Source organism: Oryctolagus cuniculus, chromosome X (genome assembly GCF_964237555.1).
Source record: "Oryctolagus cuniculus chromosome X, mOryCun1.1, whole genome shotgun sequence".
Classification (NCBI taxonomy): domain Eukaryota; kingdom Metazoa; phylum Chordata; class Mammalia; order Lagomorpha; family Leporidae; genus Oryctolagus; species Oryctolagus cuniculus.
Genome location: NC_091453.1, coordinates 131,185,717 through 131,211,669, shown reverse-complemented (window position 1 = coordinate 131,211,669; position 25,953 = coordinate 131,185,717). Strand labels below are relative to the sequence as shown.

At 44.4% G+C, this 25,953-nt stretch overlaps 2 protein-coding genes across 2 annotated transcripts in view; both read right to left on the bottom strand.

The window, feature by feature from the left end:
- LOC138847567 (uncharacterized) overlaps positions 1–25,953 on the bottom strand; it is a 668,340-nt gene that overhangs the window by 13,838 nt on the left and 628,549 nt on the right. The window contains exon 13 of the mRNA XM_070066705.1: positions 19,099–19,470. Within this exon, the coding sequence (XP_069922806.1) occupies positions 19,099–19,470 (372 nt within the window). The remainder of the gene's footprint in view (positions 1–19,098; positions 19,471–25,953) is intronic.
- GABRQ (gamma-aminobutyric acid type A receptor subunit theta) lies at positions 1,873–19,223 on the bottom strand. Its single transcript, XM_002721335.5, has 9 exons — positions 18,786–19,223; positions 16,746–16,834; positions 15,396–15,463; positions 13,497–13,717; positions 11,240–11,322; positions 10,664–10,801; positions 9,937–10,089; positions 8,444–8,700; positions 1,873–7,687 (listed from the first exon to the last, which is right to left on the bottom strand). Exons 1-9 carry the CDS (start codon positions 18,932–18,934, stop codon positions 6,932–6,934), a joined length of 1,914 nt encoding a protein of 637 aa, XP_002721381.1. The 5' UTR covers positions 18,935–19,223; the 3' UTR covers positions 1,873–6,931.

Here is a 25,953-nt window from a genome sequence, read left to right as displayed (position 1 = left end):
TCCTTGCTAATGCACCTTGGAAAGCAGCAGAGGATGGCCCAAGTGCTTGAGTTCCTGCACCCATGTGGGAAACTTGGAAGAAGCTCCTTGTTCCTGGCTTTGGATTGGCCCAGCACAGCTAGTGGGGCCATTTGGGGAGTGAACCAACAGATGGAAGATCTCTCTCTCTCTCTCTCTGTCTTTCCCTCCTTCTCTTTCTCTCTGTAACTCTGCCTTTCAAATAAATACATAAATACACCTTTTTAAAAAAGCAGGGAGGTTACCTGCCTCTCCTCTCACCCCATCCCTTAGAATAGTTGTATGTTCATGCAGGCAGCTAGTGACTGTGCAGTTGGCAGTGTCGGGTCCACCCAAGGACCATGAGCTCCATCTGTGCTTGTGAGCACCTCCAGAAGTTGGCTTTTCAGGAAGAATTTAGCCAGTAGAAGACTATGTAGCAGCTCAAGGCAGGCTCTGGCTGTATTGGAAAAACTCTTCCCTATCCCCCTTCTCTAGCTGCATGTTCTTCTTCTGTGTGAAACTGGCAAAGGAAGACTACTAGGAGTTGAAAGGGAGATTCCTTGCCTCAGAAAGTCCCTGCGGAATCTTTGGGAAAGTTATGTGGAGCTAACCAGCAAGGGCTACTGTTTGGGAGGATGAGGACAGCAGTGATCTCAGTTTTTGTCTCATATCAAAGAAGAATATCCCCATGGAGAGGAATGGTGAGCAAAATAAGATTTATTGAACTAAGAAATCTCCTGTCACAACAGTCAGGAGGGGTGCTCCAAGGGAGGAGTTGCCAGTAAAAACCTGTAGGGATTGCCCTTTTTATGTACAGAGTGGCTCTCTCTGATTAGTCCCTTTCTGAAAATCAAACCTAGATTTTACCAATCAGGGGAGGAGCAGAATAACAGCTAACCAGAAGGCAGGGATTATAATCCTGTCTAGCTTTGGTAAAGCTAAGTACAGTTAACTGACCTCACTGCCTTCCAACGGGCCTAATTCCCTTTTAACTGGCCTAATTGTCCATTAGCCCATCTAATTCCTTCAGCAAGGGCTACCAAATGGTTAGTAAGGGACAATGAATGTGCACTCTTTAATGGGGGTCTCTGCAGCTAATGATGCTTTGGGTTGCGTATTAGTAGGCAATTAGAATTGGGAGCCTGAGTCCAATGAGAAAGACTAGAGAGAGCCAGGGGGACAAAGCATGCTGCTTGGGGCTGCTGACAAAGGTTAGGACAGTAAGGAAGAAGCACTATCCAGGAAACTCTTCTATTCTATATGTTTCAGCTTGGAACTGTGGGGAGGCTCAGAAGGGACCTTGTAGGAAGAGTCATTGCTTTATGGTTCATGTTGCAACTCCAAGATTTTAATGGAAAAGTACTTGGAAATATTCAGTGAAATGCGGGTTGTAGCAAGGACCCTCTGCACCATCAGCAGGATCTCTGAATGTAAGCATTCTTTCTTCCCATCCCCACAGGGCTTTCTTGTTCTTTATTGTGCACATCTACATTGACAAAGGAGATTTTAAAAATGTTTTTGTTCTTTATAAAAACCACTTTCCTTATTCCCCCCATCCCATAAAGTGGAACTAAATGCTCACTTTGGATTTTGGCACCACAATGGTTTACTCTGTTTTTTTTTAAAAAATTGTGTCCAATGATTAAGAATAGTTTGTGCAAATACGTAAACAAATTTCAACATGACATTGTTAATTCCCCCGTGTGATTGAAAATCATGCCTTCAAATGTTCTAGGGCATGAAGAAGTTGGTGTGTAAAGCCATAGAAGGGCCATAGGGAGCAAAGGAATCCATGGGTTTCCTGGGCCCAGATGGCCATCATGTGCAGCATCTTCCAATCCCATAGAAAGGAAACACAGTGACCCATCAGAGTATTTGTCATTATATACCTTTATTTTTCCCTGTTGGCTATTTACAAAATTTTATTTCAGCATGTTTTTCAGAAGCATAATTTTGCTTCTTCATATAGTTTCTTGAAGTCAGGGCCAGTCAAGGTCATGTTCATGCAAAAATGTACATTTAATGAGGACAAAGAGAGAGGCCCCAGTCATCTCACAAAACTTTGCTGCTCTGTGTCTTCTTGTGGATAAAACCTCCCAGGACAACTAATCTTGGGCCTCTTCTTTTCTTGATTTTCACTGCTTGGATCAGCACCATTCTTCAAGACCTACATGTGTAATTTTACTCATTTCAAATGCTTTCAGGATATTCCTGACTTAGCTGCCCTTGAAAGCATCCCCTGAAACTGCCTAATGTCAGGAAGTTTAGGTGCCCTAAACTCAGGCACCGCTAGCTCTGCTGATGACTACTGACCCTAGGGATGCAGTCTGGCAAGATGGTAGGTGCAAATGCTCACACCAGTTGAGTCAACAGAAGTGACCCTGACCAAATGCTTTATTTTATAATTTAAATATATCAAGAAGATATTTTGACATCCTTCCCCTCCCTCCCCTGAAAACCCAACACTGATAATATAGACTTCATATTGTTCACAGGATACTATACAGCAAACACAAACATAACTGCACTTTCAGTAGGACAAGTCACGATTTCCTTTTATGCCGAGCTGTGGAATAGCTAGAAGTTACTGCTCATCACCACGGCAGGGTGCCATGCAGGTGCATAGCTTAGTAAATGCATTCAGTGGTTAATAGATCAAAGGGTTAGCTTTTGTATATACAGAATAAGGAAGCCTCATTAGGAATGCCCACAGTCTCAGCAACAGTTAGCTCCAAATATGCAAAGATGTTGTAGCTTTGCTATTAACAAGATGACATAAATCTCAAGAATATATCTTTCAAGCTCCATTGAGAACCAATAGATTGTTACATCTGCAAAGGCACCCCACAGTGGCAGATGGAATAGGCAACAAATTCCTAGGAAACGTGTCACATATCCCCATAACAAAACAACACTTGGGAATGAGACTTGGGGTATCTTTCCCATGGTAGGGATTCTAGAGGAAAAGTTAGTGGGAGGGAAGGAAATGGAAGGTTGGTAGAGGGGTATAGTTGGGGTGCTCCATTCCAGACTCAGCAAGGCCATTTCCTCTTCCCAAGCTCCAAATTACTAAGTGCGTTTTCATTGGCTGAACCCAGGATCACCTGGATGGTTGCTATGCACTTCCAGTTACTTGATGTGAAGTATGAGTGGTAAGAAAAGATAGGCAGCCAGCTGGAGGGAGTATGCTTGCAATGCTGGACAGCTGAAAATGGGGCTGAACATCACCAATGACAGACCACGTAGAGACATGAAAAGGGAAGATCTGGCAAATTTCAGGTTAAAATGCCCATATCCATGGGAAACCCAGAAGGTTCAAATTTCTGAAAAGGTGTAATTGCCAAACCTTCTCTTTACCTTGACACTTAACCTCACAGAGTATGGGTCGTAGTTGAATTCAACTGCTATCATTGCAGCACATTAGGGCAAGAATAATATATCTAGCTATATGGATCTATAGAGATATTTACAACTGGCCTCTCTGCCCTTCCTCTGTGCTGTGAAGCCTTCCTGTGCACTGCTGTTGGATGCATCTTGAAAACCTTTTGTTCACACTGTTCCAACTTCCCTTTATGGTTTCATCCCCTACTAGAATTAAAGCCCCTCCAAGAGCCAAATCTAAATCAACCCACCAACTTTTAGTCTCCAAGAAGGCTGCCTTTCAATAACCACAATGAAAGCTTCATATGTGTAGTTACTGTTTTCTCCTTGTCTTAGATCTTTGAATGGGGTGTCCAGAAATAAATAAAATGTATGTATGTGTGTGTGTGTGTAATTGTGCCAGTGACTATGTGTGACCATATGTCATTGTGTGTGCATGTCTGGGTGTGTTTATATATTTGATGAGGGTGAATGCCCCCTGTTCATGTATACATGTGACAGTGTGAGTCTACGTTGGCGTGGATACATGACAGGTGATATGTATGTTGTGTGTGTAGAAGAGACAAACTGGATCCTAGTAGGTAGTTAGTTCCCGGGGCTCCTTTGTACTTCTCTCTTATCTATCTTTTTTCCTGGTTGGGGGAGGAAATATAGTGTTCTGGGACTTCAAATCCGAGGTGGAAATTGAGGCTGATTGCTGGAGTCCAGTAGCCAACAACCATCCCAGAATGGGATACTAAAGTGCTTCTTGTCCCTGAGTGGGCACACAGTGCATGTCTGCAGCCATCCCACACTTCTTTGGTTCTTAGCATGCAGCAGCTGGCAGTCAATCCCCTGAGCATTCTTTCACATCACCCACTTGCCTGCAGCTGCCAGCACCTCATATGTGTGTGTCAGGCTCACAAGGTGATTAGAATTAAAGGAAGAGTTATAAAGACCATAAGCCACCTCCTCTCGAGTTCTCAAGCCCTCCTGCCCCATTGTCTACACTATATTTCAATTCCAAATGTATCTTGCAGGCTCTCTCTCCAGCCTGGAACTCCCGAATACGTCCTTCTAGGACCAAGTGAAATAGACTTTGCTCACAGCTTATTCCATGATCAAGTATTTCCTTCCCCAGGCACTTCCTACCTCAAGGCACTACATTACCACTTTTTAGGACTACATTCACTTCCTCTGAGTTTTCTATCCAGGAGATAGTACAGATGCATGGAAGGGGGGATGAAGAGTAGATGGGGGCCACAAGGAGACACTGCTCCCTGGGATAGGGAATTTGAAAGAAACAGTCAGTGGACTAGCCCAGCCAAATAGGGCCTCCCTTATTTGCGAACAGGCCGAAGAAATTCTGGTGGTTTTAGGAGGGCCACCAACAGGTAATACATATGCTTTCAGGCATGTTTCCTTTCATACCCATTCAAATCAGATAAACACAGATATGTAGAAATGTACTTATTATATACATGCACACAATTTGCACCCATGTGTGTACACACACATATAAGAGACATTTTCACATAAGTGCACATACATTGTGTGTGTGTGTGTGTGTGTGTTACACTGATAAACAGTGTTATACGGCTTCTCAAATAGCTGTGTGTGCACACAGACCTACCTTGATGCATGCACGTACACACACCTAGGTACATACAGAAACACAAACACAGAAGCACAGTTAAAAGTATGAGTGCACAGAGGGGTGAGGGCCTGTAGGACAGGCTGCCTAGGGAGGAAGGGGGAACACAGGTTGAGTGCTTGACAAAGCTCATTCCTGCACGGCCTCCATTGATAAGGTGGAGCTGCTTGGCAAGCTGGAGTTCAGGCCAATCCTACTGTGAGGACCCCTGGTCGGTGGGCAGTGCCCATGTTTTCCATCTGCTCTGTTTGTGCTTATTGGCTAGTTACTGGTCTTCTTCTTTTTTTTATTTTTTAAAAAGATTTTGCTTATTTATTTGAGAGATAGAGTCACAGAGAGAGGGAAAGACAGAGAGAAAGGTCTTCTATTTGCTGGTTCACTCTCCAAATGACCACAACAACCAGAGTTGGCTCAATCCAAAGCCAGGTGCCAGGAGCCTCCTCCAGATCTCCCACGCGGGTGCAGGGGCCCAAGGACTTCTGCCATCCTCCATTGCTTTCCCAGGCCACAGCAGAGAGCTGGATCAGAAGAGGAGTAGCCGGGACATGAACTGGCCCCCATATGGGATGCCAGTGCCAAAGGCAGTGCCACAGTGCCAGCCCCTAGTTACCGGTCTTGTTCAGAGATGCTCCTCATGCTGTAGAATGATGTTGGGAGTCTGAAAGCTAGGTATAATCTGCCAGAGCACCCCCTTATGCTAAGGGGAAAAAGAAAGGGAAATGCCTCAGTTGAGAGAATTAGGACAAGGGGGAGGAAGAGCAAGTGGGGTGGCTCTATCACTCATTGACTGCATGCCCACAAGCCTGGCACACGAGCTTCATTTTCCCCCTTGGAACACTGGGGACAATGTGCTTTGCCTTCCTGGCTCACTGGGTTCCTGTAAAGGCCCAACAAGGTGATGGGTTGATGATCTCGTTAATACTTACTATGCACTAGACAAAGAAAGATAAGTATATAGATTCACAATAATTGTTCAACCGCTATTCTAGATCAGATGGTGAAACGGCAAGTCTGAACTTTCCTAATCTGATGTTTATTCAAGTGCTTACTCTGTGACTAAGTGATTAACTCAGCAACTGAAAAGAAAGCTAACTTTTGACTTAGACAGAAGTACTGAGTCCCTATTATCAAGCACACTAAAGCAGAAATATACGCCAGAGAAGCTCCAATCCCTCCAAAGAAGCCAGCTCAGCCTGTGTAGTCTCCAATCCTACACCACCCCATGCCATTCCTGCAAGCTCCTACTGGAGACCTGCTCTTTTACTTACCTTACTTTATACCTTCTACACGCCCCAATTTCCCACCCAATCCTGCACAACACCACACTTAGAATTCCACACAAATTGTGGGGGGAAAGGCATCTATAAATGTTTCCCAACTTTCCTATAGACAGTACCCTGTACTTCCCTATGCACCTCAACCCAGCCCAGCTTGACTTTCTCCCATAAAGCCCTAAGCAGAGTGTGAACAGCATCCACAATTCCTCGGAGGGAAAAAGGGAAGAAAACAAAGTAATGAAAAAGAAATCCAGACACCTCTAAGGCACAGAAAATCCCCCAGAAAGGTTTGTGGTCAAGGCTTGGATCTTCCTTGGTTCTCCAAGCTAGCTCCTCTCTGATAAACAGTCCCAGAGGCTTTTCTATGCCCAGAAGCCTTCGAAAAGGTGAGTGTCTTCTAGAAGGAAAAGAAATCAATGTGTTATTTACCCCTCAACTCCTCCTCAACCCCTTCCCTTCTAACCAGAATGTTTTTCCCACTACTTCACATCTCATGTTTATGAACAGAAGTGTTGAACTGGTTGGATTATCCAAACAAACACAAACTAAAATGAACAAAGCAAAAGGGGGAAAACAGAATCAAACGGTACCATGAAAGGAGGGCAGCACAGTTTCCCTGTTGCCCTGGGGCCCTGGAGGATTAATAGATATGATATAACCAGTAAACAACATTGAATAACCCAAAGGAAAGAGGGAAGAGTAATCGGGACCACCTGTCGACCTTAGGGACATAGGCAGGGTTAAAGAGCTGGAAGGAGAAGGCTTCAGTGAAGGAACACCCAGGGCTTGGGGGGCGACTATCCTCAGACTCTGAGCTACTGTTCTCCTGGCCACAGGTTACGAGCTCATCTTTAATGCTCTGGACACCATCAGCATTATAATTCAGTTGCTCCTCAAAACCATGGAAGTTGCTCTCAACATCAATGTCATCATGTAAATTGTCGATGTCATCAAGGACCCAGCTTGCTTCTGGAGCATACCTCTGGCTATGGTGCATGACAGGCCTCCCTCTGGGGTCTTGGCCATGGCTCTCATCTGAGCTCAAGCTCTCTTCAGAATCTTCATCATCCTGGGTTTCAGCACAGCCCTGGGCCTCAGCATGGTTGTGGATTTTGGTAGGAGTACCACAGCCATCAGGGTGAGAGGCATTAAAGTGAACACCACAGCTGTCCCGGGCCTGTTCTGAGGTGGAGGGGAGATCACTCAGGCTTTCACCAGTGGCCAACTGGGCCCAGCCTGAGAGAGAAGACAGTGGGCTGAGGCTTTCCAAGGTGGCCAGCTGGGCCTGCTCTGAGGTGGACGCCAAAGAGCTGAGGCTTTCTGGGCTCGCCAGGCAGGCCCGTGCGGGGCTGGTGGGAAGAGAGCAGACTCCGTCTTCCATGTTAATCAGGCCATCCTTTGAGGAGATAATGGATAGGCTCATCAGTTTCCTATTGCCTAGATGAGTATGCATGAAGGGGAGGGAGATGGGAGGGGGTTTCCTCATCAGCACGCACAATGGTACTGTTGATCTCTTTGACAGAGCCATCTCCTCTTGGAGTCTCTGGTGCTCGGGGGGCTGAGGAACAGTACCAAGAGGCTGTTAGCATGCAAGGGAAGGTTGTGATGGCTGACAAGATGTGGTTTCCCTGGGGATAGCTGCTCCCTCTGGAGCGCTGTATGGTAGATAGAGGCCTGACTTGGAAGGTGGGACTGGGCTCCCTGCAAAAGAGGGAGGTTGTTGAGTGCTATGTACTGCCAGCAGCAGATGCCTCAGTGTGGCCTTGGGAGTCTGAAGTGCCAAAGAAGCAGGGGTAGGCAGGCCAGCCTTTCTGGATTCTGTTTTCCTTTCAGCCCACTTTCCCTTCCAGCTTCATTGCATGCAAAGTGGGCCAAATCTGACCCAAAGATCTGGAGAAATCTAGCTCTGCCACTTACTTGCCTTGTGATGTTGGACAGTGATCATTTCTAAAGGAGTGATGATAGTCTATTTCTTTGTTAGCTGTTTTGTGCCTGTGTATTATGCATGCATGCCTGTGTGTGTGCATGTGTGTGTGTGTGTGTGAGAGAGAGAGAGAGGATTAAAAGAACTAAGAAATACACGCGGATCAAATGCTAAGCCTGGGCTCAAGAGGTGCTCAGGGAAAGCTGATTGTCAGTCAAAAAGTCAAACCTGAACGTTTCCCATCACCACTTCCTGGTAATGGTAGCGAGCAATCATTCTTCGGGGTCTCCTGCGTTGCCTACGATGATGCTGAGGTCCTCGGGTGAAGAAAAGATAGTTGATGTAGACATACTCCAGCAAGGACAGGAACACAAAGAACAAGCATACAAGGATATAGATGTCAATGGCCTTGATACAAGAAATGTTGGGGAGTTTATCCCGCATATGTGAATCGATGGTAGTCAGGACGAGGATTGAAGTTAGGCCTACAAACAACAAAGCACAAGTTTTATCTCCTTTGGTGACTGAAGTTCATGGGAAGTCATTGGGCCCATATCCCACAGAAAGGGAGCAGGGGTCATCTCTTGGGTGGGGAGGGCCCTCAGCAAAGGTCTTCAGCATTCCAGGATTGAGGAATTTGCTAAAGTGCTCCCTTTGTTCTTTCTCCCACATCTTGAAGCCCAACCTATGCTTCAGAGTTCAATACATTCCCAGTGCTCTCAGGTTCGAGTGACAAATCTCTAGCCATGCCTTGGCAGTTGTTTATATCTCCAGCCCCACACTGCCCTATAATGGCCCTTTCTTCTTTAGCCTTTCAGTACATATGCCTTCCTTTAGTCACTGGGAAAGTTACATGAACCCTAACATAGTACACAAATACAAAGTTTTAGTTCAGGATGTGCTCCTATAGAGTAAGGCTGAAAAGTCTGTTCCAAAGATGATGAAGGAGAAACCACACTTAAATCTGGGACACTATTGCTTTTGGCTGTATAAGGCCAAACAAACAAGGCAGACAATCTCTTAGGCCCCATCTCCCACTCTGGTACTGCTAAAAAACCTTTTGTGGCTCCCCACACATGAAGTTACAGTCTTTTCAAGTCTTCCCAGGGTATTTTTCTGCTGATCTCATCATCTCTCCAGCTCTCTCTGCTCCTAACCACCCTGTTAATTTAGTTCCATTTTAGGGACTCCATGTCTTTAATTCAGCTATTTCTTCCTCTGGGAAATGCCAAGTCTTGTGTCACTGCCTCCTGTAAGTCCTCAGAACCCACTTTGGAACACATTTTATTGGAGAAGCTTTAGCCACCAAGACCTTGGTCACTTTCTCCACTGGACTCTGACTGCTTGCATCTCTGCATTCCACTAGACACTTGTCAAGGGCAGCTCTTCTGAAAGCCCTCTGTTGCTAAATAAGGCCTTTTGATATCTCACTTATTCAATGTTTATTGTCTTGCATGTCTAATCTAAATTGATGACTTGTCCATTTACTGACATATTCAAGAAATAATGAATTCTGGTACTTTGGGCCCAGCGTTCTAATATTCCAGCCCTGATTTTTCCCACACCTTTCTCCAATGTTGGTATTTCCACTGGGAATTGGCTGAGCATTGATTTCCTTGCCTGTGCAGTCATATACTGCTCCAGGTACTCCTTTATTACTCTCAGGATTTTTTTTTCTGGGATAAATGACTCAAGTTCCTCCCTAGGGTGTCAAGACCTACCAATTGTCACCCTAGCAGCAGAGGAATCATAGTTCATCCAAAATGATATCCAGGAGAGAATGGTTGTGAGGACAGTGGGCCAATAGACCTGTACAAGATAGCTGTTGACTTCCCTTTGCACCTGGAACTTCAGGATGAGGCGCATGTAGGAACCTGGAAGGAGACACACTGGTGTCAGGGAGGCAGGGCTGAGGGGATTTGCAAGGTGCAGAGGCACAGGATGGAGAAGTAGACAATGAAAGGGGACTGATGTGGAGGTTGCCCCATAGCATCCCATCCACAGGTCTCTAGCCTGAGCAGGCTGCAGATCTGGCTCTGTTTGTGTACTAGCAGACCAGTGACATGTCTCAGTAGGCTCGTGTGGCACAGCAAGTATGTTCTCTTCCCATTCTTTTCTCACTTGATCCATGATAGCTGAAGCTTTGAAATAGGAAAGACAGCAAACGTTTCCAAGCTGCAAATTGCTGGGGTGTGAGAGGCCAGCTCTGATAGGAGCATGAGTCCTTTATACCTATAGAGTATTGTAAACCTGGCCTAGTGCTTCCACATCTGTTCCTTAATTGAAAGAGACTGGACTTTATCAAGGGGACTTGGAAGGTGTACATAACCAGAGGGGAATGGGAAAGGAGGCAACAAAGAGGGTAGCAGTCAAAGATAGAGGCCCCTAGGAGTTTATGGTGGTACAAAAGGGACAATAGGAAGGAGAGAAGGAAGGGGTCAGACCAACCTGTATAGAAATACACTTCTTTGCTAGTAATAGTCCTTCCTATGAAACTGAACTGAGGGATTTTCAGCTCTTCAGTCATGTAGATGGCATTCTCATTGTCTTCCCAGGATAATATGACATCTTCAACTGTGTAGCCATCTGGGAAGGGGAGAGAAACAGAGAGTCTCAGAAAATCAGGTAGATTTTATACAAGAGCAGTCTGAAACCAATGTATGATTGGAACTTGTAATTTCCGGAACTCCTTTATAGCTTTCCAAGTCTGGTCAAAGAGGAGAAGGGGCATTTGAAATGAAAACTCTCACTTTGGAGTTACTTAACCAGGAAGGCAAGTGCAGCTGTGAGCTTCTACCCACTAGCTTGTGACCAATTTCTCAATGGCAAGGTACCATTTCCCAATAGAACTACTTGTACCCCAAAGGCCACCTGCTTCCTGATTATCTATCTATCTGAAAGATTATAGGTGGAAGGAGGGAGTAGAGGAGATATACTCTTCCTCTCACTGTCAATTCTGCTTTTGGTTTCTGGATCACCACAAGCCCTAGGCAGGAAAGAAGGGGCTCTGAGGGAAATACATACAGCTCTCCACCTCCAGCTTGCAGGCTTGCTTGTCCATCGGGAATTTACGCAGATCCATGGAACAGGCTGCTGTAGTAGTGAGCCTGCAAAGGAAAAGGAAATGAAAAGTGAATGTAGCCTGGATGAGCAACAATTCCTGAAAAAAATGGGAATAGTTACCTCAAGGATTGATCTACATATGGGGAGGAAAGACGGAATTGGAATGTGATAAGGAAACCAAGAGTTCTGGCAAGATTGAGACAAAGAACAGATATATGGTCTGTCAGAATGGGAAGGGCTCTTGAGAAAACCAAATTCAGTGACAGAAGCAAATGGTGTGCTACACTGAAGTCTCCAGATCAAAACATGCATTTGCATAAATGCCAGATATGCAGGTCTCTGGGGAAACTGAGGGAGAACAAAAAGCCAGTGGATTCCAGATGGATGGGAGAGATTAACAGATCCATGGTGGGCTGTATGTTGCATCCATATGAGGAGTCCAAAGAGGGGTCTTGAAGGAGCAGAGGAAGTAGAAGTGGGAAAGAGGATAACTATCATAGCTCTTTACTTCTTCAGCTGGGAGGCTCTGTCTCACCCTTCAGCCTGCTTGTCCCATCTGCTAACCATAGCCTAGTACCTGTCCATTACTGAAGCAATTTTTATTTTATACACTGAATAGGTGTGTGTTTGTGTGTGTGTGTGTGTGAGGATGTTTCTCTCCCTTCTCTGAATCCTCCATGACACATTAATCAGTTAATGCCCCTTTTTAAATTTTTTTTAAAGATTTATTTATTTATTTAAAAGTCAGAGTTACACACACACACACACACACAGACAGGGAGAGAGAGAGAGAGAGAGAAAGAGAGAGGTCTTCCATCTGCTGATTCACTCCCCAACTGGCCGCAATGGCTGGAGCTGTGCCGATCTGAAGCCAGGAGCCAGGAGCTTCTTCCGGGTTTCCCACTCGGGTGCAGGGACCCAAAGACTTGGGCCATCTTCTACTGCTTTCCCAGGCCACAGCAGAGAGCTGGGTCGGAAGTGGAGCAGCTGAGTCTCAAACTGGCTCCCATATGGGATGCCAGCGCTTCAGGCCAGGGTGTTAACCCACTGTGCCACAGCATTGGCCCCAGTTAATGCCCCTTTTAAATGAAACAAACATGACAAGTGACATGCTCCCTGCAAGCTTTGTTATTCTCTGACTCCAGAGTCTTGCCTTAATGGGAAAATGGGCTGAGAGAAGAAGAGAGAAAGGAAAGAACTGAGCAAGAGCACCAACACAGAAAAGAACAATTAGGGCTGTACAATTCAGAGCTGAATGGCTGGCGCTGCGGCTCACTAGGCTAATCCTCTGCCTGTGGTGCTGGTACCCCGGGTTCTAATCCTGGTTGGGGCGCCGGATTCTGTCCCGGTTGCTCCTCTTCCAGTCCAGCTCTCTGCTGTGGCCCGGGAAGGCATTGGAGGATGGCCCAGGTGCTTGGGTCCTGCACCCGCATGGGAGACCAGGAGGAAGCACCTGGCTCCTGGCTTTGGGCCGGCGCAGTGCCGGCTGTAGTGGCCATTTGGGGGATGAACCAATGGACCAACAGAAAGAAGACCTTTCTCTCTGTCTCTCTCTCTCACTGTCTAACTCTGTCTGTCAAAAAAAAAAAAAAACAAACAATTCAGAGCTGAACCTTGGTAAGTACATCTCAGAGATGTGATCAGAGTTAAACTTATGTCGCAGGCTTATCTCTAGAGATGCTCTGTAAGTGATGACACTAGAGGAGAGCATTGGTGACTGCTATGAGTTCTCTATGTATAAAAAGCCACAGACCTGCAACACACACACCCTGCTTCACCCCGCTCTCCTATTTACTGGCTTGCTTGCATGAGTGTAAATGACCAAGGGCAGAGATTGAGGCAGGGTCCATGTGTCTTCCTCCCTCACTTCATGAAAGAGATAAGACATGGAGCTGAAGAACAGATGAACACAATGATAAAGGCGGGGAGAGGTCTTTCAGTCAAGGGAATAAGAAAATTTCTTGACCAAAAGGGCATTTGAGTTAGGGATTAAAGGGTGGGCAGGGTTTCAATTCATGGAAAGCAGGGAAAGGGCCACCTTAGACAGAATGAATAGCAGAATCAAAGGCATAGGAACATGACAGCCAAGGGTATCTGTAGGAAATTTGTAAAGTAAGGTGAGGGGCTGCTCTGTGTTTCCCTTAGAACGTGTTTGTGGGGTACTTGTTAAGAAGAAGGAAGTCAGCCAGGAGAGCCCAAGGATCCTAAGGGGACTCACCGGATGCCATACTGCACTGTTCCATCTGGGTGAAGCTGAAATACTCGATTTTCCACAGTCACATCATGCACGAAAGCATCCTTGCTATTCAGAAAGTAGCAGTCAGGGACCCAAAATTTCTCATGCATCCGATAGTCTAGGGTCAGGTTCAGATTGGTCTCATAGTATGCTAAGCGTGAATCCTTCCAGGCCTGATGAAAAAACATTGTGATTGTATAGTCCTGGGGAGAGAAAGGTAAATCCCATTTGTAAATTATGTTGTCCAGTTCTCTCTCTCTCTCGTGTGTGTGTGTGTGTGTGTGTGTACATGTGTAAGCATATGGAATATATCATAAATATAGATGAGTGTATGAAATATATACATGCTGAAAAGAAAAATAAAATGAACTTCATGTAATTAAAATCTAGGTTAAGAAACAGATTACAGATAATTTTCAGTTGTCATGTGTTCCTTCCAGAACATATATCTCTCCCCATAGCAATAACCATTATCCTAGATTTTATTATAATAATTCCTTTGCATTTTTACAATTTTATCATCTACATATACATTTCTAGAAAGCATATTGCTTAGTTGGATCTATTTTTTGAGTTTATCTGCATGGAATCATACTGTATTTATCTATAATTTTCTTTCACTCAACACTGTATTAGTGAGATTCATTTAGATTGTGTAATGATAATTTGTTCACTTGCATTGGTGGATAACAGTCTAATATAAGAGTATGTCATGCATATTATCATGCGAATGCACCATACATACCACAACCTTGATGAAGTAAAAATGACAAGGTTTTAAGAGTGTCAATTTGTTAAGTCAACAACAGGAGTCACTGTGCACTTACTCCTCATGTAGGATCTCTGTCCTTAATGTGCTGTACATTGTGATTTAATGCTATAACTAGTACTTAAACAGTATTTTTCACTTTGTGTTTCTGTGTGGGTGCAAACTGTTGAAATCTTTACTTAATATATACTAAACTGATCTTCTGTATATAAAGAGAATTGAAAATGAATCTTGATGTGAATGGAAGGGGAGAGAGAGTGGGGGGTGGGAGGGAAGTTACTGGGGGGAAGCCATTGTAATCCATAAGCTGTACTTTGGAAATTATATTCATTAAATAAAAGTTAAAAAAATGACAAGGTTTTAAGAGCCAAGAGCAGGTGAGGGTTCCTAGCACTTCTGACCTGCCAACACTGGAATTGTCTGACTTTTGATTTTTGCCAATCTGGTTAGTAGTAACAGGTTCTCACTGTGCTTTTATTTTGCTTTTCACTGATTACTAACAAGATCAAGCATCTTTTCATATGTTTACTTGCTATTTAGTCTTCTTTACAAAAGTTGTATTCCTGTTCACATTTTACAATGATTTTTCTGTTTGTTTTTAAAAATATTCTTCTTATTAATTCATAGGAATTATATAAATACTATCAGTGCTTTGTGCTGTAAATATCTTAGTGTACTATGACTTACTGTTTCACACTTGTTATAGTGGTTTTGTTCGTTTTGCAAAACAGAAGTTCCAGAGTTTTGCTAAGCAGAATTTTAACATAGCTGAAGTAACTAGTACTAATTTTTATGATTTGTGATTTCTATGTCCTTTTAAAGAAACCCTACATACTTCAAGACACAAATACAGTATCCTATACTATCTTAAAAGCTTCATAAGCCTTTCACCTTTAAGTCTATAATCCGCCCGGAACTGAATTTCTTAATATGATCTGAAGGTTCAATTGATTTTATTTTTTCTTATTCCTGAGAGGTTGTAGTTTGCAAAACCTATCCTGTTACTCTGTGTGAGTTCTGTTACAGGTTCGAACAAGTAGAGATGATTTATGACCCCGTTCCTTGTACCATGTCCTCTGTCCCCGCCCCATGGCTAGAACTGACACACCTACCATGTTTATTTCTGAGATCTGTTCAATGCTGGAGACATAGATAGATATTCTGACGGGCACAGGGTCACCTATAATACAAGAAGACACTATTACATTAAGGAAAAGAAGAAGGTTAAGAGCACAGACTCTGGGTCCAGACTTCCTGGGTTTGAACCTGTTTTGACACTTGCTAGTTGTGTGATCTTGACTAAGTTACCCAACCTCTCTGAGCCTTAGGTTCCTCATGGGAAAAATTGGGATAATAATAGCACTGATCTCATGGTTAATGCAGGTCAAGTACTCAAGGGCCCATAATATGCTAAAAGGAAGGGATCAGGGCAAAATAAAAAGAAAATAAGGGGATGAAGCACATTTTTCTGTTTCCTGACAAAAACTGGAAAGGAATGATCCCACAAAAACCCAGATTCATGATGGAGTGGTTGAATGTTTGTGTGAGGATGTGAGTGAACGTGTGAGCATGTTCGTGCAAGTTCATATGAGTGTGTGTGTGAATGACTCTATGAACTGTACATGTGAGTGTATGAGCATGTTCATGTGTACACAAGAATTTGTGAATGTTAATGCACAGGTGAATTTCAGTGTATGTGAGCATGTTTGTGTGACCAAATGTGTTGTATGGAACTAAATGTTTGTGTATACATGGGTGTAGGTATGCTGCAGTGTGGAAGTGAGTGTGTGAGTGTGTTCAAGTGCAACACATGAGGATGTCAAGTGTGAGAGAGTGAATGTGTGACTATATGTGAGTGTATGTCCATGTACAAGTGAGCAAATGTGTGTTTTTGAGTTTGTCTCTATATATGAATATGTGAATGCATGTGTATGTGAGCATATCTCTGCATGTGAGTGAATTTTTATATTTTCACATGTGAATGAATACATGGACATGCTTGTGTGTTTCACTATGTTCTATGGGAGTAAATGTGCAAGCACATCCTCAATTTTGAGCTGGTTGAAAGGACAACTGCTCAGGGCACAAAGAATGTACTCAAGTAGAAGAGCATGTGTCCTCCCTAGAGATGGAGCAGACATGGCTGAGAAGCATAGTACGCCATGTCCTGCACACTCCTTTCTGTGCTTAGTCCTTCTCAGCCACAACCAGCGAAGAGGTTTTGCAGAGGGCAGAAGCACTCTTGCACATGAAGGCAGAGAAGTGGTTTGAAATTCCAGGGGTAGAGCAGGGTGAGGATTGGGAGCCTTGCAGTCTTGGCAGGGTCCACAAGGTGTGATGTGGAGGACAGTAGTACAAAGTCTGAGGAGTGCCACAGATCAGTGTACAGGGTGTGGCTAGTTCACCGTGTCTAGCTCTTTTCCACCTAACACAAAGGCCTCTAGTGTCCAGATGTGGCTTACCTCCAAAATTTGGTCTCAGACGGACATCGTATTTCGACAGCACCCTGTCCAAAATCTTTTGAACCACAGCTTCATTTGCACAATTTTTGCTGAAATACAGAAGTCATCAGTAAATGCTGCTTGACATGTGGCCAATTTTCTGGTGGTCCACTTGCAAGGGTCTTACCCTTAGCACATATGTAGACATGTCCAGTCATATGTGTACACACTCTCTCCCCTCTTCACCCTTCCCCATGGTGAGTCAGCCAGAAGCGCAGCAATGACGCAGGCTTCTCTTCCCCTCCCCCTTGCCAGCTCTTATCCAGAGGGTGGGGCACAAAGGCTGGATCCCTGTTACTAGGCAAGATTGGGGTGGAGGAGGAGGGGAGGTGGTAGGGAAGGGGCAAGTTATAGCCCTCAGAAAATTGCATTGCTTCAATAACTTAAGGAGCCCCACCTTGAGATAAGCCTGGGCACTATTTCTAGTTTGGGGAAGGGGGTCCTCCTAACAGGGGTATCTGATCGCCCCAGGGAAAAGCCATCTTCCACTCTCACTACCCTCCTGGGCTGAGCCAATGTTCTCCAGCTCAAAGTCACATTTCCTCTACCTGAGCTGTGCATTTTGTTGTCACATTTATGTCAACCTTGATTTTGAATATCTTTGCTTTTAAGATTTGGCATATGGTGTATGACACAGAGACACACTCTTGTTCATGTAGCAGAGATTTATGACCCTCCTGATTCAAGTCATTTCAGAGTCTTGGGGCTTATAGCTGTCTTCAAAAAGACATCTTTTCCGGGAGCAGGCATTTCTCTTACTAAGTAAGCATGTGTTTCCAGCCTGGAAATGTCTTGGGTGATCACATGTAAGTGGACCCAGGTCAGTTGTGCAGAGAGCTGACTTTTCTAGTGGTCTCTGATCTGTTCACTCAATTCTCCTAGACCTTCAGTGGCGCTCTTCCCCCCAAAAGGGTGTGTAAATGAGAGCAGGCTGTTAGCATCATTGTGACTCCTGAGATCTTTGACGCATTGCCCAGGAATATCAGTCCCTGGAAACCTGTGTGTGTGTGTGTGTGTGTGTGTTCATTGTCGTAGTCTTTATGTTGGGTTGAAGCCATTGCAGAGCTGTCTACTGGAACCTTCCAAGGACTCCCTCCTTTATATGCATACATGTTGATTTCTGATTTTACATTTAAAAATTATTCCTGATGATTTTAATCCCACGATTTCATTTTCAAACATTCTAAAACACACACACACAAATTATTCCTAAATTAAATAGATGAATTCCCGCCTATTTCTGATCACACATTCCCCATGTGCCAGCACTCAGGATTTGTAATAATCTCAAATACACATTTCTACATGTATGAAAAGGCTGACTGTTTAAATTCTTCCAGATAATCACAGACCCAAAAAACTTGAAATCAAACAATACAAATATTTGAATCTTCAAATATTTTCAGAGGAGTAAATACAAAAGTGTACCCATCCCAGGTTATAGGGTTATACAGCCACCGACCACACTGTATGGGCTCTGATTAGGTTGAGTTAATAATAATTTCTATCTGCCGCATTGGAAAGTCTCACCCCTCAACACAGTCAGGCACATACGCGTGCGCGAGCCTTCGGGAACAGACTAAAATCCGGACTCAAACAGGTGTCTCTCCTGTATCTGTTTTGTGAATTGACCATCACTTTCTATCCTCTCCCCCACCTAATCTCACGTTACAGGGAAAACTGCCGCGGACCTTAGTCCTCGGGGATGTCATATACTGGGGTGAGTCCCCTCAACGCCCCTCACCCACTCAGCCACTGCAGTTCGACCATAAGTGGGGCACAGTCGGGCGCTGCAGTTACAGGTGGGCTGAAGCACAAAGCTGTATCTCAACTGGCTGTCCCCAATCCCACTCCATCCCCTCTGAGGGCAAGCAGACAGGGGTCATGAGCTTGGGTTCGGTAAGCCCGGGTCCGAGTCCCGCTGCCCCACAGGTCCACTCTCTCCAACAGGCTAGAGGCCGTCTTCCCGCCCCCACTCCCGCCATTCCTGTTCTGGCTTACCAATCGAAGAGGTCCAGGACGACTTGGGGCATGGTGGAGGGGAGCTCGAAGTGGGATTTCGGCATGGGGTTGGGGCCGTTGCTCTCCGCAAGCCAGGTCTTGATGAGCAGTAGGAGCACAGCGGCCCGCAGCATGCCTCGGATACCCATGGCTGCGGTTCTCTAGGGGCCGGAGGGCGTGGGAGACAGCTGCGGACAGCTGGGAAAAGGCACTAAGTTGGGTGGGAAGCGGTGAGTGAGGGGCGAGGGGGAGGATGGCTAGCTTTTCAGCAAAAAGTCGTCTCAAAGCAGACAGCAGCGAGGGCACAAAGAACCCGAAGCTTAGAACCTGGGAGAAGCAGCCACACAACAGCTCTACCCAAAGCAGCGGTCCCCCGGGACGCGCCCGGCAGCTGCGAGGTGCGCTCGGTCAGCCGCCGCTCTTGGCTGCGACTGGGCACTGAGGCGGACGCGCGGCTGGCTCCGCCCACTCCGACGACAGCACTGGTCAAGCCAATCGAGTAAGTGCCAGGAGCCACACAAAAAGGCGCGCGCTCCAGTCTCCGCCCGCAGTCCGCGCGCCGCCTGGCCCTCCGCCCCTTCAGGTTTCTGCAGTCGTCGCCTGGCCAGCTCTTGCCACAGACAGGGGCGGGGCCGAATGGGGCGGGCCAGGGAGACGGAGGGGACTGACTGCCAGAGGCCAAGGGCTGCAGTCAGGGACACCTGGTCCTATGTCCCTTATCTGCAAAAGGCAAAATGTACACTTCTCTTGGAAGAACTTGTGCCCAAGAGTCATGTTTTGTGGTAAAAGGAGTACGGTCACTTGACTGCCATGGTTGGAAGATCCACACATTTTTGGAGACCAAGAGGTACTCAACTGCTGTTTATTACCAGACTCTTGAGCTTGCAGTAACCCCAGCGCCTGTGGGTGGGGAGGAGGGGAATCAGGATGGAAATTGGGCTCCTGAAGCCCAAGGGTTACTTGAATACTTAAATTCCCCAGAGTATTATTTCCAAGTATGAGTTCGCACGGAAAAACCCAGGAAACTGGGAGTATTCATAAGCTAGAGTCTCCCTGTGATGTGACTCTGTGCTATGACCAGGGAATGCAGTGTTGAAGTGAGCATCCATAGAGATGCCATTAAAGGGAAAAAGCAGGCAAACCTCAATTTCTTCTGTCCTTTTAATCTCTGGTCTATGACAAGTTCAAAGGAAGTCTCATTAGAGCTCCTGGGGCCAGATAGGTAATCATCAAATACAATTGACTCATGTTCACCAGCACTGCACCTCCCAAATCCTACCTGTAAGAAGAATTGTAATCAAAATGGATTTCAGATAGACTCCTTGTGTACCAAAAAATAATAAGGTCATTGTAGGTCATGGGACCCAACTACATGGATTGTAGTGTGGTGAAACTGAGATCCATTGAAGAAAAAATAATTGGTACAAGGTCACATAGTAGCAGTGGCCAAAACCAGAAGCTATTTGTGTGTTTTCTTACTTCCAGAATAGTGTTTTCAGTGAAGTTCAGGCAACCACCAGCAGGTGGGAGTAGATTTGTTTGGATGTGGGATGTTCCCAGCACTGAGGAATGAAACTACATAGGCAATTGGTCCAGCTTCTCATTTATCACGGAAAACAAGCCTGAAGCCTGAAGTTTTGTTCCTAGGTGCTCTTCTGACTATGACGATTGCCAAAAAGCTGGTGGTGATGTTGAATTTGCTTTCAGAACATACATTCCAGAGAATTGCCACCCCCAGTTCTCTCCCTAGAGGTTAACACTTCATTGAAATTTCTGACTCTCAAGACAAAAATGGCACAAAAATGCAAAAAAATCACAAATACTATAATTTATATTTTAAGGTTTTGTCCAATGAATTTATTAGAATATCTATAAAAATCCAGATAGGATGAACTTAAATCAGCATATGGGATCATGATGTGGGGAAAGAACACTGCCACACAACAGAGAAAGTTTCAGTTTTGCTGGAGGGTAGGGTAAGTGTAGAGGTAAGGCAAGAAATGAGAGGGTAAAAGGTAAAAGATCAGGCAGAACCTGGCAGAGTGAGCACCACACAGTGCACAATAAAAATGTGTGTAATGAATAAATGAGGCAAGAAAGAGTTTGGCATCTAATTGTCCAAAACAAGTAATTGGATTTTTATTATTAATATACATATTGTATATATAAATTTTATTTAAGTTCTACAAATTTCATGTATTTCATATATTCAGATTCAGGAATGTAGTGATACGTTCTACCCTACCCTCCCTCCTGCTCATGCTCCTGCCCTTCTTACAGGAATTTGATTTTTATTATAGGCTTAACATTAAACTTTTGAAACATTTGTGCAAGATAATCACATAATCAGAGTAGCACCTCAGAAGGATATTTTGGTTATTTTGTGAAGGAGAAATTGGGAGGAAGACAGATTGGGGTAAGGAGAGAAGTTAAGAGCATATTGCACACCTATGCTTCTAGTAATGGCAGGATAGGTTATTTGGACTAGCTGTCTCAATGAAGACAACCAAGTAAACTACATGAAACATAGAAAGAAAAATCATCATTTTGAGCTAAGAGATAATGAGGCTAAAATCTAGAAGAAGACAAGAACCAATATTAGTGTCAGAAAGACCAGTACTAGAAGCAACTTTTACTCTGAGGGAATTCACTCAATTTTGGAGAAAGAGTTGTGAAACTGAGCCATTCTTTTGGTTGTATCATGGACAACAGGGACAAAAGTAAAAGCTCAAGGTCCAAACAAGTAAGGGATTTAATAAGCCATCCTGTCACTTTCAACTGAGACCTGGAGTGGTTACTGCTTTGGCATAATTGTGACCCAGACGTAACCAGCTTTGCAGTCTAGGTGCTTATTACTTCAGTAGTGCAAGGAACCTGAAGATCTGACCTTGGATTAAAGTAGACTTGGACAAGTATTGTCCCCAGGCATTTGAAAATACCCCAGCAAATGAAATGACTTTCTGAAAGGAGGTGTTATCTTGGGCCTAGAATCATTAGCACAAATGATTTTTTATTAACAGGGTAGTGTATAGTCAAAGATAACTCATCATAAAGGGAAAATGCACTGTGATAAAAAGGAACAGACAGCAAAAAAAAAAAAACCCTTCAAAGACTTCAGGTATAAGGATTGTGTGACACAGACTGAAGTAACTATGGTTTACTATATTCCAAAAAGAGGATAAGCTTGAACATTTCTGCAGGCAATAGAAAATCATAAAAAAATACAGTCAGCCTGTAAAAGAAATGAGAGGGTCTACAACTAGAAACTATAAAAGTGAAAATTCAGAATTTAATAGATGTATTTAGCACAAAGCTAAAAACAGCTAAAAGGAGAAGCACTGAACTGGAAGATAGATTTCAAGAAATTATCCCAAGTTCTTCCTAGAGAGATAAATTATTTGGAGAAATTAAAAAGGAAGGATGAGATGCACACTGAGCAGAAAGAGAAGATTAGCTACACATTTCCTTGAAGTTTCCAAAGGAGAGGAGAAAAACATTAGGAAGAAGATGGCTGAAAATTTGAATTCACAGATCAAAAGATCAATGAATCATAGTCAAGATAAATAAATAGAAAACTACTCCTAGATTTGCAACAGTGAAAGTGCAGAAAATATTCTTTTTTAAAAGATTTATTTATTTTTATTTGAAAGGCAGAATTACAGAGAGCAGAGGCAGAGAGAGAGAGAGAGAGAGAGGGAGAGGGCATTGCAGGTGGCGGCCATACCTGCTATGCCACAGCACCAGACCTAAAAATATTCTTGAAATTCTATCTATGAACTACATGGAATCTCTTCTATTTGTGTTAATATCATATTTTTTTTTTTGACAGGCAGAGTGGACAGTGAGAGAGAGAGAGACAGAGAGAAAGGTCTTCCTTTGCCGTTGGTTCACCCTCCAATGGCCGCCACGGCCAGCGCGATGCGGCCGGCGCACCGCGCTGATCCGATGGCAGGAGCCAGGAGCCAGGTGCTTTTCCTGGTCTCCCATGGGGTGCAGGGCCCAAGCACCTGGGCCATCCTCCACTGCACTCCCGGGCCACAGCAGAGGGCTGGCCTGGAAGAGGGGCAACCGGGACAGAATCCGGCGCCCCGACCGGGACTAGAACCCAGTGTGCCGGCGCCGCTAGGCGGAGGATTAGCCTAGTGAGCCGCGGCGCCGGCGTGTTAATATCATATTAATACAATTGATGAAAATTGTGTTGTAGTAAAGATCTACTTGCTGTGACCATGAAAATCTAATGTATTAATAAATTTCTTAAAAATAAAAAATAATTAACAAAATATATCTATGCTAATGGTGCAATTACAGATAGTGAGATCCTGATCTAGGGCAGAAGCAGGAGAGTTTGGGACTAACTAATAGGAGATAGACCCTGGATTTTTGAAGGCTTTTACTTGATTTAAGCATGAAAGATGATTTTATAAGGATATTATCTATTTCATTACTAGTTGAGAAAATGTATTTATTTAAATATACTTGTTAGAGCAATCTAACATCTAGGAACCCTTCTCAGTTGTGTTTGGAAGGCCATTGTCCTGTAAGTATGTGCCCCTCATCTCATGACTCACCAAAGAGAGAGTATCCTCCGAATGTGAAATGCTAGTTCCAACTGAGGTCTAATGCTAGATAAAAGTGTGTTTATATGGGATTCTAAGAGAAAATAGAAGAAAAGGAATATTTGTAGAAAAATCTCCTTCTGCTTACCAACTTTCTCGGCTTTCACTCTGTTTCTAATGAAAACTAGATAAAATGAAAAATTCTGTGGTGCTCTGAGTGTCTTGCTACATCTTAAGGCTTGTCATGTGCACTCACTGGGATACCTAATGCTAGACTGGAGTAAAGTTCCTGCAGAAGCTTATATTTGTAACAAAGAGAGCTAAAAATGTAATACACTTTTTTATTTTTGTAGAGGAAAGGGTTTATTGGTGGGGAAACCCTACAGACTGGAGGGAAGGGGCAAAGAAGGAAAAGAGGAAGAAGGAGAGCATAAGAGAGAGATCAAGAGAGAGGGAGGGAGAGAAAGAGCAAGAGACATAGAGAGCCACATGTTCAGGAACAGGTCCTCTTAAAACTTTGCCAGGGGTACAGGCAGGGCAGTAGGAACAGCGAATACCATTAGGATGGGGGTGGAGCTGACACAGCTGGTTGGGCAGTGGGGTCACCTGGCTTCCAGCCATGGAGTCGAGGGCTAGAGTCTAGGATGAATACACTGTCTTGAGACAGAGTGAGATTTTACAAGAGTTGCTTATATAAAGACTGAATGAATGGTTTACTGTCAGGGATGGAATAGAGGGAATTCTGCTCCAATGGGAAGTTGCGTCAGAGTGTCTATGTTTTGTTCAAAATCCTTCATGCGTTTGTTCCATTTGAAAGATGAACATTCTTATTTATCACTAAGCCTTTCTCCAAGAAAGGATATTTGGAGGACAAGACAATCTTCTCTAATGCCTGATCCAAGTTAATCAGGGAGATGTCTACAGTGAAGACATGACCTACCTTCATTAGTGGCTCAACAACTTTTACTAAACGTCATAAGTGGAGGAGGTGTTAATCTTTTGATTCTGAGTTTTCACATTTTGTTTTCACTTTTCCTGGGCATTCACAATTTATATAGGTCAAAGCTTTCAACTCAAGTGTATGGAAATATGCTTTTTATTAGCTATAGTATCTTCTTGCAGTATCTTCTTCTCTTACTATAGAGGGGCCGGAGCAGGGAAAATGCTTCCCTAGGTCTAGGGATTTTCTCCCAGTTACAGGGATTTGATAGATTGGAATTCCATCACCAGCTACACATGTGTTTCAATCTCTTTATCTTAGCTACCTCATATGAAATATGGAGGTAATAATAATGCCTACTTATTAATGGGATGATCCAGACAGAAGGGCATCCCTATGCATTCCAACATCCTAGCCTTATCCTCTCAGCAGGGTGTAAGGTTTCTGCTATCTCCATCTGGAAGGGCTGTGGCCACTACCACATCTGGCCACCAGGAGGCATCATCTCCCCTGGTCTAATTGAGGACTGAATCTCTTTATCTAATTGTTTCTCTGAATTCAGTCAAGCCAGGCTGACGTTTAAAAAGAATCTTCAGAAGCTATAAAACAGAGATGATAAGCAGGGTGGGGCAGAGATCCTTCTGAGGCAGGGAATTTTAGTGCACGAATGGATGGATGAACCTCTATTTCTACCCTGGGATCCTAGCTGCCATTAGCCACTCTGCCCTTCAACAGGGTTTTAGATGGCTAGCTTCTGATCACCCCTGCTCCTGTTCCCAGAGGATTGAGAAGCAGTGATCTTGTACAAGTTGTGAATGGGAAGCCCCTAGAATTGTGAAGGGCACAACTTGTGTGGCCACATGTGGTGCCCTTGGTGAGAAGGGCCCCTTTCTTATGTTGATTCCCTGAACCCTCCTAGTCTTGTATTTGATTCTAATTATTGTGACCTTGTGTCTTTAGCCATTAGTTCTCTCTGCTTCTCCCTCAGATTAAGTTCTACCTGGCCAATTTATTTTATTTCTTTTTTTTCTTCTTCTTCTCCGTCCTCCTCCTCTCCCTCTTCTTCTTCCTCTTCCTCTTCTTCTTTTTCTTCTCCTCCTTCTCCTTCTGTTACCAGTGAATGGCAGGGTTCTTGTCTTCGCGCAAGAAAGAATTCAGGCATGAGACAAAGTAGTGGAAAGTAAAAAGTAGCAAAGTTTATTAGGGTAGGGACATCCGCAAGAATGGATGGGCACCTCTCCAGACAGGACCTGAGAGAGAGTGCGCAGTCGCTTGGACGGGGGGAAGGAGCGAGGTTACATGGTTGAGTGGAGAGGTTACACCTGGCCAGGCAGGCCAGTTTGGCGGCTCAGCATAGAGGTAGAGGGCTGAGTGCACAGTCCAGTTGAGGCTGGGGGTTTTTAAGGAGATGGGTCTCTGTCTTCACACATCTCCTCCTGAAACAAAGGATTTTATGGCTGTAAATATTAAGAAGCTCCTATCTGAGTTTTCCCTTGAAGGTGTTAGACAGGAGGAAGCTTAGCTGGCGCCATCCTGGGTTTACAGGAAGGGTGAGCAGGGCCCCCTGGAGAATCGGGATCCAGGAGCAGGGTATTTGAAATGCAGATACTGGGCTGCATCTGGGAGATTGTGGAAGATTTGTCAGGCAGAAGGGGCAGGGACTCCCCACCTG